At 49.0% G+C, this 18,096-nt stretch overlaps 1 protein-coding gene across 6 annotated transcripts in view; it reads left to right on the top strand.

Annotated features, from left to right (window-relative positions):
- Nucleotides 1-2,979: 2,979 nt before the first annotated feature.
- ESRRG (estrogen related receptor gamma) overlaps nucleotides 2,980-18,096 on the top strand; it is a 409,846-nt gene continuing 394,729 nt past the window's right edge. For 3 of the 6 annotated variants that reach the window (XM_049833530.1, XM_049833528.1, XM_049833529.1), the window contains exon 1: nucleotides 4,466-4,541. Coding sequence is in view for 1 of the 6 variants with exons in the window: in XM_049833518.1 (XP_049689475.1) it covers nucleotides 3,315-3,316 (2 nt within the window). In the remaining 5 variants the exon portion in view is untranslated. Of the gene's footprint in view, nucleotides 3,317-4,465; nucleotides 4,542-6,393; nucleotides 6,414-18,096 lie in introns of those variants that run through there. The other 3 variants (XM_049833518.1, XM_049833524.1, XM_049833527.1) reach the window with 2 other exon arrangements.

Here is an 18,096-nt window from a genome sequence, read left to right as displayed (position 1 = left end):
CTCTCTCTAAAATTTCGCTATATTGGTTTTTATAATTACCTCGTGGTCTAAACTTTTTGCATCCCATTTCTTAAAGGGGGGGAAAAAAGAAGAAAGGAAAAAAAAGATAGAAGCTAACTTAGCTGTCACCGCATTCACATTTCTGCTTGTCTCAAGCCCAGGCTTTCAGTAACTTTGCCTGGATCGGGTCCTATGTTCCTACAGTCGCCCTGCCGAGGCGTGCGTTTGCCCCTGCCTGCCGCTCAGCCTGCCGGCGGCTCTTTCCAGGCCTCGGTGCGGCGGTTTTGCTGCCGCCGAACCCCCCCCCCGGCTCGGCTGGTCCCTCCCGCGTCCTGTCGCGCCGTCCCCGGGCTCTGACCCTCGGTTCGCTGCAGGGCATTCCCCCAGCCGCATCGCACCGGGGAGCTTGTACTTCACACCCCGGAGTGTAATTTGTCAGATTCCGGCGGAGAGCTAAACAACTCCTGATGTTATTTATTGCGGAAAAAAAAAAAAAAAAAAAAAGAAGGAAAACCGGGCTGCGTCAGGCCGCCGTCCCCCGTCCTTTCATCCCCAAGATTTTATTCTTTCCTCCGGAATATTTTCTCCGCGTCTAGTAACGCACAATTCACGGGTTTGCTTTGCCTCCTCCGTACGAGGCTGACCTCCTCGGTCGCTCCGGGACAATAAAGCAGCGGCCGGAGCCCAGCGCCGGGCGGAGCAACCCCGCGAAGGGGCGCGGAGCCCCCGCGGCCGCCGGCCCCGAGCCGCTGCGCTCCGCTCGGCCCCCGCGGACCGGCCAGCCCGCCGCCCGGCACGCCGAGGCGGCGGGGAGCGCTGTGATTTAAACCCAGCCCGGGGCTCGTCGTTACTAGGAGAGCGTATCTTTTTTTTTTTTTTTTTTTTTTTGTTCTCCTTTGTAGGATACAGAAGGTGAATAATGAAATCCCTTTGCTAATAGTTTATGAGCCATGAGATTGGAAACGTGTACGGGTAGACCGGCGCGCCAGGCTAAAAATCACCTGGGAGGACGCGGGAGCCCGGCGGAGGAGAGGCGGTAGCACGCCCGGCGCAGAGCGCAGGGAAGAGCGGGGCCGCCGGGGGGGGGGGGCTCGGGTCGCCTCCCCGCTGCTCCCGGGAGCGGGAGCCCCCCCGGGGATGGGGGGGCGCGGGGGCACCCCGCCGCCCACGGGCTGCGCGTACGGCCGCTGCACCTCCCCGCGCCTGCGTTTCCCCGACCCGACCCCCCCCCCCCCCCCGGCAGAGCTATGGGAAGGGGAGCGATTAAATGCGTGAGGGGCTGCCTGCGGTGCACAAAGCGCGCACACGCTGCCCGCAGCGCCTCTGCCCGCACCCAACCCCCCCCCCGCCCCGGGGAGCGCTGCCTGACACGGACTCGTGCGCGTCCCCGCGGGACCGCGCCGGCCGGCAGGGTGCCCGTGGGCGGCACAAAGGCAGCCTGTCGCGCGTGGGGCCGGGCCGTGGGCCTGCCGAGGTCCTTGCCCGGCGTCGCGGGGCGGCGGGAGGGGGGGGGGGGGGGGTTGCTCAGCGAGAGCGGGACGCCCTTTAGGGCCAGTTTGGGGGCAACTGGGGGCGCGGCGCCGCAGCCGGCGTTAGCGATCGTGCCCGCAAGCCGCTTTCCTCGGCGTTTTTGCGGCAGGTCACGTATGCGTGGACGGGGCAGGAGCAGGCGGGAGCGCTGCCGCTGACACCCGCCCCCCCCCCCCGACCTGCCGGTTCACGTCTCCGCGGCACGCCCGCCCGTCGCGGAGCGGACATTTCACAGAAAGTCCGTGCCACGGGGTGTCTGAGGGCACCGCTACCTCCCCGCCGTAAAAAAACAAAAAACACTCGTCAACTCCGCTCAGTGCGTGCCATCGTGAGAAGTCGCCACGGCGCGAACCGGCACCATCTGTCCTGCCATTCTGGGAGACACAGATATATTTCTTTAGACAGGTCAGCAGTTCTTCCCCGGCCAGCCCTGTCAGGTACCTGTCAGGGGAGAAAACCTCTTCATAGCTGCCGCGGTGGGATCCTTACCGGCGGCAGCCCCTCTGCTGACAGGGACCCAGCCTTGAGCTGCCCGCAGACCAACGTCCTCTCCGCAGAGAGGGAACCGTCGTGGCGCGGGAAGGCCCAAACCGCTCAGCCCCATCAGCAAAACACGGGCCGGGGGAGGGCAGAGGGGGCCGGCGCCGAGGAGCCCGAGGGCGCTTTCCCCCGTGCTGGGGAGGGGGGGCGGCTCTCCCGGCCGAGCCGTCGGGCCGGCCCCGCCGCCGCTTCCCTTCCGCGGCGGCAGCGCGGGGGGGGCGGGGGGCGGGTGGGGTGCGGGGCTGCCGCACTCCCACCCGCCGAGGGCCGGGCCGCGGGGGCGCGCTCAAGGACGAGGCTCTCGCGCCGCCGGGCGCGTGCCCGGCGCCCACGCGCGCCTGGCCGGCAGGGGCGGCGTGGGCGGGGAGGGAGGGGAGGGCGCGTGCCGTGGGGCCGCGCCGCGGGAGCGCGGAAGCGCCAGGGCCACGCGTGTCTCGGGGCTTCCTCTCGAGTGGGTCCTCGCTCCGTGGCTGACCCAAAGCCATAGGCGAACACTTTCTCCCTGCCGAAGTAACACCCCCCCACGCCCCCCTCCCCCCAGTAATTCCGACCTGGTTTCTTTCTGTTCCCCACTTGCTTCAAAGCGTGGGCACGTTCAGGAAAGCCTGCCTGACCGCCTCCTGCCCTTCCACCCGGCATCGCGTGGACCCCCCCTCACGACCCACCACCATCTACACCCCCCCCCCCCCAAAAAAAAAAGCAACCCCCTCGCAAACGCACCGTATTTCCAACTTGGAGTTAAAGTCGGTGCTAATCCGGGTCAGTCCCTGCCCCTGGCTGGGAAGACAGGGAGGGAGGATGTAACGTATGGGGGGGGGGGGGGGGAGGGAACAAAAACAACCCCCCAAATAAACAAACAAACAAAAATCTCGCGCACGATCACAATAAAGTGAAATTCCTTTCCACACACCCACAACTTTAGCTCTGTCTGCTGCCTGGGGGGTTTTAATCTTGCAAAGAGAAAGGGGGGCTCCCTGCGCAAAATTACGCCTTCTCCTCTCATTTGTTAGCTGATTCCATCAAAAAGTTCGCTATTTATAGGCTACACACACGAACCTGGAGTAATACAAACCCTCCCGTGTTGTTCCCCTCGCAAAGTGGCCGGTCCTGAAGCATCTGAGCGGGTTTGTGTGTGTGTGTGCGTGAGTGAGAGAGACACCCAGAGAGCGCTACCATCAAAAAGGGGAAAGAAGAGCTCAAGCTGAGAGACTTATTAATTGCTAAGAGCTGCTCTGCCACCAGCCATGTGAGTACCTAACAATGATCACCTTTTGCACAGATGGTCAGCGATCAGGCACAGACACTTTCTGTCCTTTTCTTCCTCCCTCCCCTTTCTTATTTTTTTTTTTTTATTCCCCTCCTGTCTCACTCCCTCCCACCCACCGTTCCTTTTTTTTTTTTTTTTTTTCTTTCTTCTTTTTTCCCCCCTTTTTAGTTTGAGTTTGCACGGCTTATTCCTCCCGAAGAGGAGGAATGAAACGTGGGCGAGCGCGGGGGAGAAAATGTGCCGGAGAAGAGGAAGGAAGGAAGGAGTGGTGGAGGGAGAGGAGGAGGGTTTGTTAAGCGATCGCCTTGTCCCCTGAGTCCGAGCCGGCTGGGAATTAGTAACAGCGAGATAACGGAGGTTGTATCCCTCCCTCTTCCTCCGCTTTTCTTTTCCTGGAGCGCTCCGACCCCCCCCTCCTGACAATTATTACCCTGGTATCAGCGCGGGGAACGAGCTGTATTCCTCAAACCCCACTTGGGAGAATTAAAAGAGAAATTTAAAGGGGGAAAAAAAAAAAAAAAAAGAAAAAAAGAGATCGAGCGAACGCGCGGGGCTGAGGGGGTTTGCTGGCTCCGCGTCCAGCACCGACCGTCCGTCAGCTCCCGGCCCGCCGGGCGGGCAGGCAGAAAGCGCTCGGAGAGCAAGCCCGCTCCCTCGGGCGGTGCGGGCGATTTTGGGGAGAGGGGGAGCGCCCCGATCCTCCCCGGCAGCCAGGTGCGAGGGGGGCCGCAGCCTGCGCTCCTTCCCCCACGCGAGGGCTCAAGCGCTGCCAGACCTCGGCGGGGCACGGTGCGTGAAATCCAGCCCCGCGCGGCAGGCAGGGCACGGCACGTGGGGTTAAGATTCCGGGGGGGAGGGGGGGGGGGGAAGGCGTGGGGGGGGGGGGGGGAATGCGATCTGTGGTAGGAAACGTGGCTCTCGAAAAGGTAGGTGCCCCGGTGTGTGGAGGAATGCAGGGCTGCGAGACGTGGCGTGGAAAGGAGGGGTGCGGACAGAGAAGGGGAATTTGCTTCCAGCACGGAGAGGCGCTTTTCTAACCCGACACTTGAGCTCCAATCACACACTCTCAGGTTAGCGTAGCATTAAATTAACAGGGTCGGGGTTATCCAGGGCATTATACTGTGTGCCCGGGATGTAACCTCTGCTCATTTATACACAAAGAAGAGGGAGAGCCGGAGTTACACCTGGAAAGCCAAAGAGCACGGTGAGTATCGGTATTTGTTCCTCTCCCTCCCATGCCTGTGAACAAAGTTCAAAGGCAGCCGGTGCGTGTCTGGGTTTGGGTCCGCCGGACTCCCTCGCTCCCTTCAGAGGCACCAGCGCAGCCGCGTCTGGTGCCGGGACCCCCAGCACAGCCCCTCCGGAGGCGAGTCCCCGCAAAACAGCAAGAAGAACTTGCGGTGTCTTGGTTGGAACTTTGCTGCTTTACGTAGGGGAAGGGAAGGGGGGGGGGGGGGGGGGAAGAGAAAAAAATTAAAAGTGACTTGGATCCAGCGCTATTTATAGGTGGCAGTAAAGCCTCCTTTTCAATAAGCAGCCGTGGAAAAGAAGTGTCAGAAAACCGGCTGCTTTATCGATTCGAGGTGCCGGACGGTCACAGCCATGCTAGCCAGGCTGGACCTACAAAGTCACGGCTCCTCTCGGGTTAGGCAGCGAGAAGAGGAATAGGATCCGTATTTTGCTGAACCCTGGCTTGGACAAGATTCAATTCCCAAGCACAGGTATAGGGCACAAGAGGGTGAGATGGAAGACTTTTCCCTTTTCTTTCAGACACGCACACAATACAGGGCACCCGCAGGGCTGAAAGTGGGCCAGGGCTACACGGTAGGTATCAGATCACACAAAGCAGAGGAAAGAAATCCAGTTAAAAATACATTAGTTGAAATCAGAGGACGAGCTTGATTTTTTTTTTTTTTTTCTTCCTTTTTAAACAAAGGTGCACGTTAGAACAAGCTGGAAGCACTTTGTGCCTGACGGTGTCCCCCACGCCCATTGGAAATAAAGCAAGAAGCTTGCTCTTTCTTTGCATCTTCTAAACCTTGTTTTAATTAGAATTGCTAAAGTAGGACACCCCGGTGGAAGATGTTTTCAAGTATCCACCTACCTCTCTGCTGTAAGCAGAATTGCTGTCTGCTAAATTGCTTGAAACGCAAAATTCTGCCCCACCCCCAGCATGTTTTGGCACCTACTCACCCTTTCCCCCCCGAAATTGCAATCGCTTGTGAAAGGTTGCTCCATTAGGAGGAAAAGAAAAACCCCAAACAACCAGCAGTAATGAGATGAGTGGACTCCGAGAGCCTCGCTTTGCTCTGTGCAGCAGGAAAGGGTTTGGACAGAGAGCGTCCTTCAAAACTAATGCTTTTTTTTTTTTTTAAGTCCCCAACTGGGCGTATCCTTACTCTTCTCCTTTAATTTATTTGATTAAATCATAACAAAAACAGACTCATCAGCCTCTCCTATTTCCTCACGTGTGACCATACGCGAAACCTTTTATATGGAGGCAAGTAATGGGCTTTAGTTAACTAAGGGCACCGGCCGGGCTGAAGTTTTAGTCCCGCTCCCAGGGCAGCGCTTCACGCAAACGCGTGTTACAGCTGCACCTCACGCTCCTCCTTTGCGAACCTCAGGTTTTGAAACAGTTTCTCTCGTTCCCCACCTTTCCCTGATTTGGCGAAGGAGGGCTGCCTCTGGCAAGGGGCTTGCGGGACGAGGGGGCTCTTCCCCCGCGGGGTCTGGCGCGTCCCGGGGCCGGCTCAGGGGGCGCCCGGCCCGCCTGAACCTCCGAACCGCTCCTGGACCGCTTCCCGCGGGCGTCCCCATCCCCTCCGGGAGAGCACCGCGCTCGCTGCTCGTTTCCCCTCCTGATTAAGGACTAGATTAATTTCGTCTTCGGGAAAGCGAGGTTCTGCTAGCTCACCTCTAGCTTAAATTAAAAAGAAAGAAAACCCCACCAAGCTCTGAAAGTTGCTCGGGTAAAGCTCGGGTTCCCTTTGGTTGTTACTCAAATGAAGAACTCTTTAAATCGGAAATGCCTGCCCGAGAAGAATAATGATAATTCCCCGTCCTTCTCTAAAAGGTAATTGCAGGCTGGCATTTAGCGCATGTGGTCCCCAGGTAAACCTAATGACATGATTACTCCCCTGCCCGCTCGCAGCCGTTGTTTGCCGCTGCCTCCCCCCTTGGTTCCTCTCCGAAATTAGGCAGCAACGCCGGGCACCGCTCGCTGCTTCTGGGGGTGCCGCCGCCGCCGCCGCCGCCCGTCCTGCCCAAACCTTCCCCCCGCTTCGCTCTCCCCCTGCCCGCAGCCACCCGGGGTTCGCACCATTCCGGGCTCTCCCGGCCCGCTGCCACCAGCACAGTACGATCCCAGTGGGGAAAAAGAACTAACACCGCCAGCCCCGATAGGAGGGCAGGGGCCTCAGAGCAACAGGTAACGGGGGCACCTGCGGCTCTTCAAGGGTGTTTAACCGCTGAGAGAGGGAACGGGAGAGTTGCGAAAGGATCGCGTCGGGTAAGGGCGCGTTGCAGGGGCAGAGGACACCCCCCTCCCCCCCCCAAACCCGGCGCTTAGTGACACTTTGACAAAAGTTTAACGCTTCTGCGAGGCGACCGGCACCTCTGCAGCGAAACGCACAAGCTGCCTCGCCTTGGTCGCTCGCTCGCCGGTTTCTTGCGGTCCCTAAAAGCCCCGAAAGCCGCCCCGCGGGGCGGCCCCGGCTCTGGGAAGCGCCGACGGCGGGTCTGGGGCCGGACACGTGTCGCTCTCCCGGGGAGCGGGTCGCGTGTCCCGTGTCCCGTCCCGTCCCCGCCACGATCCGCCCGCGGGGACCCGCCGAGGAGGAGGCTGCGGCCGGCCGGTGCAGGGCCGGAGGGGGCGGCCGGGGAGGTAGGGCTGCCCGGCGGGGGGAGCGGGGCAGCCTCCCGCCGAGTTACTTCATCGGTGCTCTTGAGGGCACGGCAGGAGCGGGCGCCTCGCCGTCGGGCGCGAACCAGACCCCGACTGGGCCCTCGCGGCGGAGGGGGGGGGGGGGGGCTCAGGCCCCGGGCGGGGGGGGGGGGGGGGCCCACGGCCGCCCCGGGGGCCGGGACGCCCCGCGGGGGTTCCCCCGTGGCGCTCCGCGGCGGGCGGGCAGGGCTGCCCCGGGGGCGGCGGCGGCGGCGGGCGCGGAGGGTCCCCGGGCTGAGCCGAAAGGGGGGAGCTCGCCCCTTCCCTCCCCTCCTCTCCCTGCCCGGCTCTTTGTTCTTTGCCCCCTTTGTTCTCCCTCTCCTCGGCGTTCGCCCTAAGTTTCCGAGGGGGGGGGTGGGGGGGGGGGGGGTTGGAGGTGCGGAGAAAAGTTGCTGAGGGCTGAGGAATTACAGTAAGTGGCTGGCGGAGCAGGGAAAAGAGGCGGGGGTCCCTTCCCGGGGCTCCGAGCCGCTCCCCAAATTCTGTGGCTTTGTCTGACTTGCCCAAGGATCCGTGGGTCGCGCTGGGGACGGGCCGCGCTTTGCCCTGATGCTGGGGCAGGAGGGGGACGCGGGGGTCCCCTGGCCACAGCGCACCCCCGGGGGCCGGGCACCCCCTCGTCCCCGTTTGAAAGCCTTCTGGTGGGCAACCGTCCTTTCCGTCCTTTCTGGTGGGGAAGGGGGAAAAAAAAATAATGATCGATGAACATATTGTAATGAGATTGAGGCGGTAGGTCGGAGAGATGAAGAATTTCTGAACGTTAGATTTTAGGGCACACGTTTTGGTCCGAGGTGCACAAGCCGAGAATGGATTTGGCTTTGTCGCTTTCTTTTCGGCGTTCTCCCTGCTTGCTTGACAGGGCTATGGTAAAAGTGTTGTCAGGAGTTAAACAAGTTGGCACGCACTTTGAAAGCGGATGGAAAATCCTCGTACAACATCGCAGCTTGAAAGACAGCTTTAACACGGTTAAAGGGAGATCAGACTGTATGATTTGGTATTGACAACAATAATAAAACTTACTTGGAAAAGGAAAACCTCTTTGTTCGGTACGGTATGGTATAGCCTCCCCCCTGCCTTTGCTAATCGTAATTAAATGCTGGAGAACTACAAGCTTATTATACCTTGCACTGAGAAATCATCAATAACTTGCAAATATCAGTTATCACAGTATTCTTCCCTTTCCCCCTGATATATCTCCAAGCAGGAAAACACTTTATTTGCCTGAGTTAGGTATTAGGAAAGCTGATGTAGAAGGAAGTTTTAGTATGGTGCAGTGGAGTAGGTCACAACAGGTTACAGACAGAGCCAGGTCTGAGTCCTGAACTCCAGGAGAGTTCCCTAACGGCGCTGTTAAGCTCCCACCTTTATAACCAAGGATATAATAGATGAAGGTAGCACTTTGGTGTTTGCTGAAAAGCTCCTTGAATGTAATTCTCATATTTCTTGTAATCAAGAGAATGTCCATAAATAATTATAGCAGCATAGTGTAAATTTTAAAATACGTAGAGATCCTATAAAATTAATTTTTTAAAATATCATTTTCACAGTTCTTTTTTATTACCTAAAAAGGCTAAAATTGTTTATTATAGTGAGTCAGATTTCCAGAATTTGTATCTATTTTTCTGATATCAAACAAACCAAACAAAGTTCAGAAATGAGGTGAGATAAGATTGGAGTTGACTAAATAAACATCTTTAGACTGGGATTTTTTTAATGTACGTATGCTAATAGGGGTCATACCATCCTTCTGGCAGCTATTAAACCCCAGGATCAATTTTTCAAATGAAATGGGTTTTGATTTGAGGTGATATGGGGCCTGTTCTTCTGGCTTTGTTTTTTCCTGACGTTGAGGGGATACAATCTCAGCGAGAAGTCTGGGAACCTCGCAACTGGAAAATCCAGCTTCAGGTATTTCAAGCTGGAAACGCAAACCCAGAAGCTGTCCTTGAAAACTTTGACCTTTATTATTTAAGACCGTGGTTCACAGTTGAATGTAATGATCGGTCACTAGCAAAGTAGAGAAAGACGCAGGCGTCGCATTGGATGCTTCGGTGATAGTTCGATTTTCTAGCTGAGTGTGTCTCTGCCACAAGTCTACTAGTTTATTGCTTAAATCCAGAGGCCAGCCACGTTACTTACTATTCTGTTTATATCCCAATGCTCGTAATGTGTTGTTGCAATATCCAGGTAAAAATGGTCAATGCCGTTTACAAGGAACCTGCCTTAAGCAATACTATGATCAGTAATAGCTAACGTTACCGAGAGCAACAGTTTCTGCAAATGACTTACTGCCACAGGAGTTAACAGAGGTACAGCTGTAACTGTGTTCAAAACTAAATAAAAGCAGACATCCAAGAAGGGGAATACGCATTTAATTGGAAAAGCGGATCTTACAGAATACTGTGTATGATCAATAGCGGTTGATTCTGTCTCGGTAATGACGACAAAGAGAGGGCCAAGCAATGTTAGTAGGTACTTGTTTAAATAGAGGGTTTCTGCAGCATGAGAAAAATTAATTTCTGACTCAACAGCATCCACTGAAGAAAGAGGGATTGCATTTATTCACGTGTTAATTAATCTTCCCTTTTTGCTTGCGCTTTTTATGGACGTACATAGATTTCCTTTCAACAGATGAGAGCTTTATATATATTAAAACCCAACCAAACAAAAACAACGGACAACCCCCTACTACTTCCCTTGGAAACTCTGACATTGAATACAAGTTACTAAATATTGCACTGGATTTCAGAGGGCAAACCTAAATATGTAAAGACGGTTTGGGATTTTGTTGTCTTGATTTCTGGAGCAGGGGACAAAGCTACTGAGTTGTAGCAGTTCGCCAAACTACCGAGTTGTTTAACTGAGATGTTGGGTAAGACCTTTTGCCTCTGAATTTTTATCACCTTTGTCTGTTGATAAATACTTGGAGCAAACGAGGGGAAAAACCACATTGCTTTCATTTTTACTTCACTTGCACTTGTTGTTACATCTAAGCAGTTCCAAACAGCATCGGCACAAAGGAATATGGCATAAAATCAGAATAAGGAGGAAATTAAAAAAGAACACTCTCTGCTTTATAATAGATACTTCTAGGTATAGGTGTGAATGAATACCAATTCATTTATACAGTTCTTAAATGGAAAAGCCTTAAGTTTACAAAAAAGGTAAACAGCATGTCGTACTGCATTTAGCTGATGTTGGTGTGCTAACTTTAGGAAAATGGAGAGTGGCAGTCCCCTTGACATCCCTGCAGAAAATTAGAGCTTGTCAGAAAGGAAACGAGAGCATATAACTATAGGAGTTATGTTGAGAATGGAGGGCTAACAACTTTAATATTGTATTTCTTTTCTTTTATTAGTTTATCTCAGTCTTAACAAAATTAAAAGGTTTTTTTTTTTAATTGGAAATGCCCATGTTTTATTCTATCGATATATACTTAATAAAACTAAGGGATTCTTCAGAATAATGCACATCTCAGGCTTTCAAATGTTACAAGGGCCTTATGTGCTTACAACATGTGTAAAATTATCAGTAACCACGGGAAATAGAGGTATATGTTGGCTAAGATTCAGCTGCCGAATAAATAGCAATTTGGGGTTTTTTTTCTTTTACTATTACATCATGTATGGAGAGATCTGGAGCTCATTTCATCATGCAGGTATAGGAATACGCGTAGGATGTTGACTGAATGTAGTAAATATATTTGCAACAAATACTGGTGATAATGACATGTTTCCATCTAGGTATTTAATCTGTTTCAAAATTTGTCTCATTCTTAATAAATAGAGTAGTAGTAATAAACTTAGAAATTACTTCCCCGTATTTATCTTCTGTCCCCAAAGACTTTTTATTCAAAGCACAAAAATAGGTATTTCTCTGTATTTTGTTAGTGAGTCATGACCCTGAGATACGGCACTGGCAAAATACACGCGGTCTCCCTCCCTCCAAATACTTGCAAGAATAGTATGTTATTGCCTCTGCATGTTTTTTTTGAATGTACATCAGTAATGTATAAGTGGGTCTGGCTCTAAGCACAGAGGGAGAAGAGATGATAAATCAATGTAAGTTCATTCTAAGTAACTGATTAAAATAAAGGCTCTGTTCTGTTTCCATTGCAGTTAACACCAAAACACTCGTGACTTTGAATAGCTTCCTCTTACTTTTGGGATTGTGGAAATGCTCAGAAATCCCAGCCAGCGTTTTGGTTTTGTTGTGCAGAAATACATAGAAGTAACATAATCTTTGTTGAAAACTGTGGTTCCAGGCCTTAATTTTTTCACAAACTTCTGCCTAACATTTTTATATTTCTTATCATGTAGTAGAAGGTTGCCCCCTCCCCCCTTCCTCCCCAAATGGAAACAGTTACCGTGTCCATGAGTGGCATATTTGGTATTTTGTGTTTAACTATTTCAAACCTTTATCCAAATACAGTATAACAATGATTTTTTTTTTTTTTTCCATTTGTATCAAATACAAATCATTACACTGGTGCCAGTCTTGGGAAGCTGCCAATGAGCTGCTGCTAACTTTAACATCCTCACCCATTTTAATAGCCGTCATTAATGGAACTTAGGCATTTTCTTCCAGTTAGGAAGATGTTCGAATAGAACTGAACTAGGTAATTCCATGCATATCCTTATCAGTCAACACTTTTTGAACAAATTAGATCACTATTTAACTTTTTTTTTACCTTATTCTTTCATATTTTTGTATTCACAAGAAAAGAGCAAGGCATCTAAAATATGCCTGAAATTTATAATTTAAAATATAGATCTTTAAATAAAGAATGAAAATAACACAGACTTCTGAATTATAAATTAGAAAATCTTTTTCCTGTTTCTAACTTGGATTTTCTCTGAATAATTTCTTCCCTCCTCCCTCCCTAATCATCTTGTCCACTTCAAAAATGTTGGAAGTAGTATGTGATTTAGTAGGATATAGTGCAGGGACTGTTCCATGTTTGAAGAATACTTGGAGCTCTTCATATGATGCCTTTGCATCAGTAGAAAGTGTTAAATATTTTTAGGCTGATTGAATTTTTTAAATATGGCAAAAAAATACAGTAATCCAGTGATGGTTTTCACAGACATGTGGAAGTCAAAGGATTTTGCAGCTGTACACGTACGTGTACTGCTATTGACATCAGGTACTTCTGGGGTGGGTGATGGTCACGTATTCAGGGAAAAATAGAAATAAATGGAGCTTATACTTCTAACTTTTCTTATACACTCAGTAGATAAACTTGTACTTTGTTTTTCTTTTTTTTCTAATCTGTAATAATATCTATCCAATGGGGTAAATGAGATAGATATAGGTATATGTGTGCGCTTCTGTGTGTGTGTATATATATCTCCCACATCACAGCCAGGGAAAAATTTACTCAAGGAGACAAACTTGCTTTAAAGGAAGTGCCACAAAAGAGGAACTTTATGCATCCAAAGTTGTCTGTCTTAGTAGAATGAAGAAATTATTGATACTGTAGCATCGCACGTTGCTTAAGCACAGCTCCATTTATGTAAGGAAGGATCAGCAGTAGTAGACGCATGTAAGGGAGAGTGACTATAGTAACTGAATTATTTCTCAGTTCCTTTACCCATTACCTAGCAAATAAATTTTCATCAATATGTCAAAATCAAAATTCTTTAAGAGGAAAAACATGCAATAGATTCAACCTTTAAATGGTGGGCATTTTGGGTTTTTTTTGATTGTTTGTTTGTTTCATAGCAAACAGCATTCACAGAAAAATATTCTAAGGGGTGGTGGGGGGGAATAATTGAGAGACTGCGATGAAACTGGCATAGATCTTTCCCGAGCTAGTAAAAGATGCAGACCAAATCACTTGTCGTTGGAGTGCTAATATCTTTAGATTCACATTGAAATTCATCTGATCTGTAAGTTTGGCATCATGTCCATTGAAATCATGGACATTCATATTCCGTAGTCTGGAACTTGTGCAACCACACCTAACTTTTACGAGCGGTTTATTTTGATGTTATCGTTTCAAATGTTTGGGTAAAACAGACATGGTAAACCTGTGATTGATTATAATACTTGGCATTTAATGAGTGAATTTATCTATTCATCTGAGGGGTATCAAAGACATAACCCTTACTTTCATGTAAGGAAACTGAGGCACAGAGAGAGAAGTGACTCTCAGAAGCCCGAGTTCCCCATGATAAGTTGGTGATGGATTTAGGAATACAGAGCAGGTTGCATACACCTGCTGCATACACCTGCTGCATACACGCTGTAGCCTCATAAAGCACATGCGTTTTATGATGCCTTCACAAACTACTAAAACCTTGTTCCAACTGTTTCCTCAAAAGCTTTGTGACACTTCGCTTTTATTTAGTGGCAACACTTCATTCATCAAGTGTCTATAAAGCCTGTACCTTATGATCACCTGTATGAGGACTGGAAGACCTGTTTGTCTTTCCAGTACCCAAGTAATTTCCTGAATGTTAACTCCTGTATTTGTATGTGTAACAGCAGAATTACCTGAAATCAGCTGGAATTGCTCTTGCATGGTAATTTGTTGCACTGAGGCCACAGGGAGGAAAACTAGCATCCCATGTTTTACATCCTCTGCAGCGGCATAAAGCTGAGAGAGAAAAAACGAGGTATAATGGAAAATAGTGAAGGGTCATTTTCATTGGGCTTGTACCTAAAGAATTGTGCCAAGAAGCAGCATGTACTGCTGGAATAGAAGAAACTGTTTCTGGATGTTAACTCTGGGTAGTATACTGCCCTGGTAACTTAGACAGCAAATGCGATATCCTATCCGCCCAGGTAGGAATGTAGAGCAACAGCCTCCTAACAACTGGAAATTAATACACCAACCTCTTAAAAAGTCATTATTCACACAAAAGAGACAGAAAAAAAATTGGTTAAGGCAAAATTGTGTATCCTTCTGTGCATCTGGCTGTAACAAGTAAGGGTTAGGAATATGGTTTTATATTAACAGCCATTAAAACAACTGGTTGTTGATGGAGGTCATGTTTTTTCTTTTTCTGTAGTCTTAGCTGAACACCCATGTCCCAGGGGCTGAGAGGGTGGCTGCTGGGGTTGTGTGTGAGCCTCACAAGCTTAGAGGGGCTGGAGTGGCGATCACTGGAGTTCTCGGGCTGACTCTGGAAGAACTTGGATGGGGCGTTCATGAGCTAGTGGCTCTACTTCTCAGCAGAAATTTACTAGCAGAACATGATGGTAAAGTCTTCTAACTAGTGAAATTGCTGTAGTGTAATGAACTGTACCATAGTATCCAATAGTACAGGGCAACAAATTGCCGTAAGTAAAATTACCCATATTGAAATAAGCGAATAATGGACACAACTAAACTCTGGGTAGTGTGTATAAAGAATTGTATTAGTCAGTTATGAAAAACTGGTTTGATATCCAAGTCAGTAATATCAGTCTCCCTGAGGTTTCTTTTAATTCTCCTGTAACTGAAATGAGAACTGGCTTCAGTGTAAGGGAACCTGAAGAACATGTCCAGTAATGATGTTTTATGTACGCCTCGTACTGTGCTGGCGGACACAGACACTAACACGCTCAACACCAGGCTGAAAATTTTCAGCCAGATAAGAGGCATGCTTAGCCATCTCATGGGAGAAGGCAAATGGGGATGCAGAGGTGTTTGCAAGGGAAGCAGTTCCCCGACGTTAGCTTCTCCGCGTCTTCGCCCACAGAAGCCCACAGAGAGGACGCGCTCCAGCTCGGCAGCCCGGCTTGTCAGTCCTGCCACCCCTGGCTGGACACCAGCTCCCTCCTCCCCTGCCTGCTTCTTTCTGTGCAAGAAGGCAATGCCAGGTGCCTACGTCTGTCCTCTTTTCTTTTTTTTTTTTTTCGGTCAGAGCTGCCATCTGACCGGAGGGGTAACACGGGGAAGGCTGATCCCTTTCATGACCTATTCGGGGCTATGATTGTCTAGCCCAAAATTGAAAAGACAGTACTCCGCAGTGGGTCTCCTTGTTTTGGTGAAAATGGTTGAAACTCTGCCATCTGACTAATGGCACTATTTTGAAGCATCTGACCGGCGCTATTTTGATGCATCTTTTGTTCTCTATTTCATTATCTACAAGTAGATATATATACAGATTTGGGGACTAGCCTTTATATTCCTTCCTGAATCTTCTAAGAAGACAAAATTAAGACCAAAAATTATCCCTCCTTTACTAAACTTATTAAAAAAAACCCAATCCCAAACCTATTAGATTACATATTTTTATAGAGATTTAGATAAATTGGTACATATTGCCTTAGATATGAAAAGGTTTCTAAAGCTTTATAAACTTGATGTTTGTAAGCTATTAATGAACTGTGATTCAGTAATGCAATGGAAATATCATAACTGAAAAGGAAAAAACAACTTGCCTCGTTGGCAGAACTATCACGCGTGTAAGAAAAGCCTCCGAAGCTGGCTGCCTTTGCTGCAATTAGTGGTGTACTTTCTTCCCAGGATATCCCGTTGTTTGCCACGCTCCCTCCGCAATCATTTTTGTAGGGCTTTTGGATGCAGGAACTTTATCTGATGAAGTGTTTTGTACAGCACTTAACAAATTTACCTTCTTACCCTGAACAATGCTACTGTGCTATAAATACCTAATGAGAACACATCTCTGGTAGTATAAACCTGGAACAGTTACCCTAATTTTTTGTAGAAATTGCTCTGCATTGGCACTGGGGCAACTCAGTTGGGCCTGATAGCAGCAGATCTCTCACCCTGCCTTTTGTGGCATGAGAGAAGGACCCAGTATTTTGGGACTTACTTCTGCAAAAAGTTGAGCACCTGTAATCCTGCTAACAGCAGGAGAGGGGAGCACGCAGCTCCTGGCAGCAGCAAGCCCCACTAATTTCTGCACTGCCCAGAAATTAACTTCAAGAGTCTCAAAATTGTCATTAAAATTCAAATGTTTCCCTTCACATTTAGACACCCGCCCATGGAAAAACGCCCATCATCTAACTTCTCCCCCTCTCCCCGGGGGTGGTACTGGGAGATCAGCTCACGAGGAGGATGGGACGTTTGCAGTCCTAATGGCGACTGAAAAGACAGAGGCAAGGAAACAAGCTTACCTTGCTGTCCTAAAGTTAAGCAGTAATCCACATGGCTCCGACGCTGAAATATGTAATAACATGGTTGTAGGATTTCATTGCTAAAGATTTTTAATTGGTTCTGCTTCTGTCTTGGCTATATAAATAACTATTTTATTGCTATTGCTGTATAATATGACCAAAATATGATGGAAAAAATGCAATTTCTCTTTTTTTTTATTAGAAATTGAAGATCGGATCCCCAGCTAGTATAAATTGGTAGGACTCCACTGATTTCACGAGAGCTATGTTAGCTTTCATGGGCTGCATATCTGGTTTCTGGTTTGTGGCTCTGACCAGCTAATTACTGAGTAGCACTTCACCATACCATGACACTAATACATAGTAATGGAATTCAGGGTTCTGGCTGGGGTTAAGCAGTTAAATATAAGTAAATGCATTGTTCTGTGGAGTAAGATATTTTTACTTTTCTCATCATTTTCCATCACAAACAGTCGGTTTAAAACCGGTGTCCTTTCCCTCCCTACCTCTTGGCCACCTGCTAGAGGCCTGCAGGTATAAGGGGAAGGATGTGTTCAGTATCAGCACATTTCACTTAGGGCTCTAGAAACGAGCATCTTTAATGCACACCAAATGAGCTAAATTACAGGGGAGTGTTTCCAGCAGGCATTCCAGGGCTGTGAACGCAGCCTGGGAACCTGTGGTCCAACAGGCTTTGTCACCCTGACTGATACTAAGAAAGTCCTCCCTACACGCTTCCATACATCATTTTCTACCTATATCTATCACATCTTTGCAAGTACAGCTTTTTGTGTGTGCCTGGGGATGTACTTAGGCATTCTGAAAAGTCAGAAGACTCACTGAACTTTTAAAGCTGGATAATGTCAATGTGCTTCAAGCAGGGAAGTTGAGGTAGTTGAGATCCTTCAGTCCAAAATTGTTTAAGATCCGATATTGACCTATTCGTCTTTTGACTTAACACGCCAGGTGAAGTTCTGCAACCTCGGGGAAGACTGAATTCATACAAACAGTGTTGGGGTTCCATAATGGAGTGTCACAGGTGCTTTCTTCTCAACTGTAATGGTATCAGTTCCTTTGTCTTTTAGATAAAACATAGCAGTTAAAGAGAATTCAAGTTCAGGGATGAAGGGTTTCATGTTTCCTCTTCTTCCAGTCTATAAGCTATTCTATGCGTAGGCTTCTTCCGCTCTTCCTTTTGAAGCTCCACCATCAGCATTTAAGGTTATTCAGGCCAGAGAAAAGAAGCAGCAGGGAGCATGACTGTAGCGTCCTGTGAGAACATTGAATTATGTGGGGTAATCCTGGATCTCTGGCTTCCAAGACTCCTTTAGCACTTACACATTAAGAATAAAATACATTAATGGGCTTTTGAGAATTCCTGAGATATGACCTGAATCATAGGGAGAGCCTATCTGCCATTAAACATAATACCTTCTTGGCAGCCATTCCTCCTTTGCAACCTTTGGCTTTGAGATCCGTTTTGGAAAGGCAAGAGGCATTTTGGAAATCTTGTAGACAGTACCTCTATACCAAGGAATCAATCCCATCACATACCGTTCTGTACCTGTAGTTTCCCCGGTATGTCATATGTACTTTGCACATACAGCACAGTTGCTTAAGTGCAGACCGTTAATCACTGGTTATTTTAATATTTGTGTAGTGTGTGAAAGGGGAAAGGGCTTAAATTCTGTTTGTAGTTTAAATAACTGTCTTGGCAGTTACACAATCCATAGTGTTTATA

This window comes from Accipiter gentilis, chromosome 30, assembly GCF_929443795.1.
Source record: "Accipiter gentilis chromosome 30, bAccGen1.1, whole genome shotgun sequence".
Lineage (NCBI taxonomy): Eukaryota > Metazoa > Chordata > Aves > Accipitriformes > Accipitridae > Astur > Astur gentilis.
Note: the sequence above shows the minus strand (reverse complement) of the source record. Positions and strands in the feature narration are given on the sequence as shown.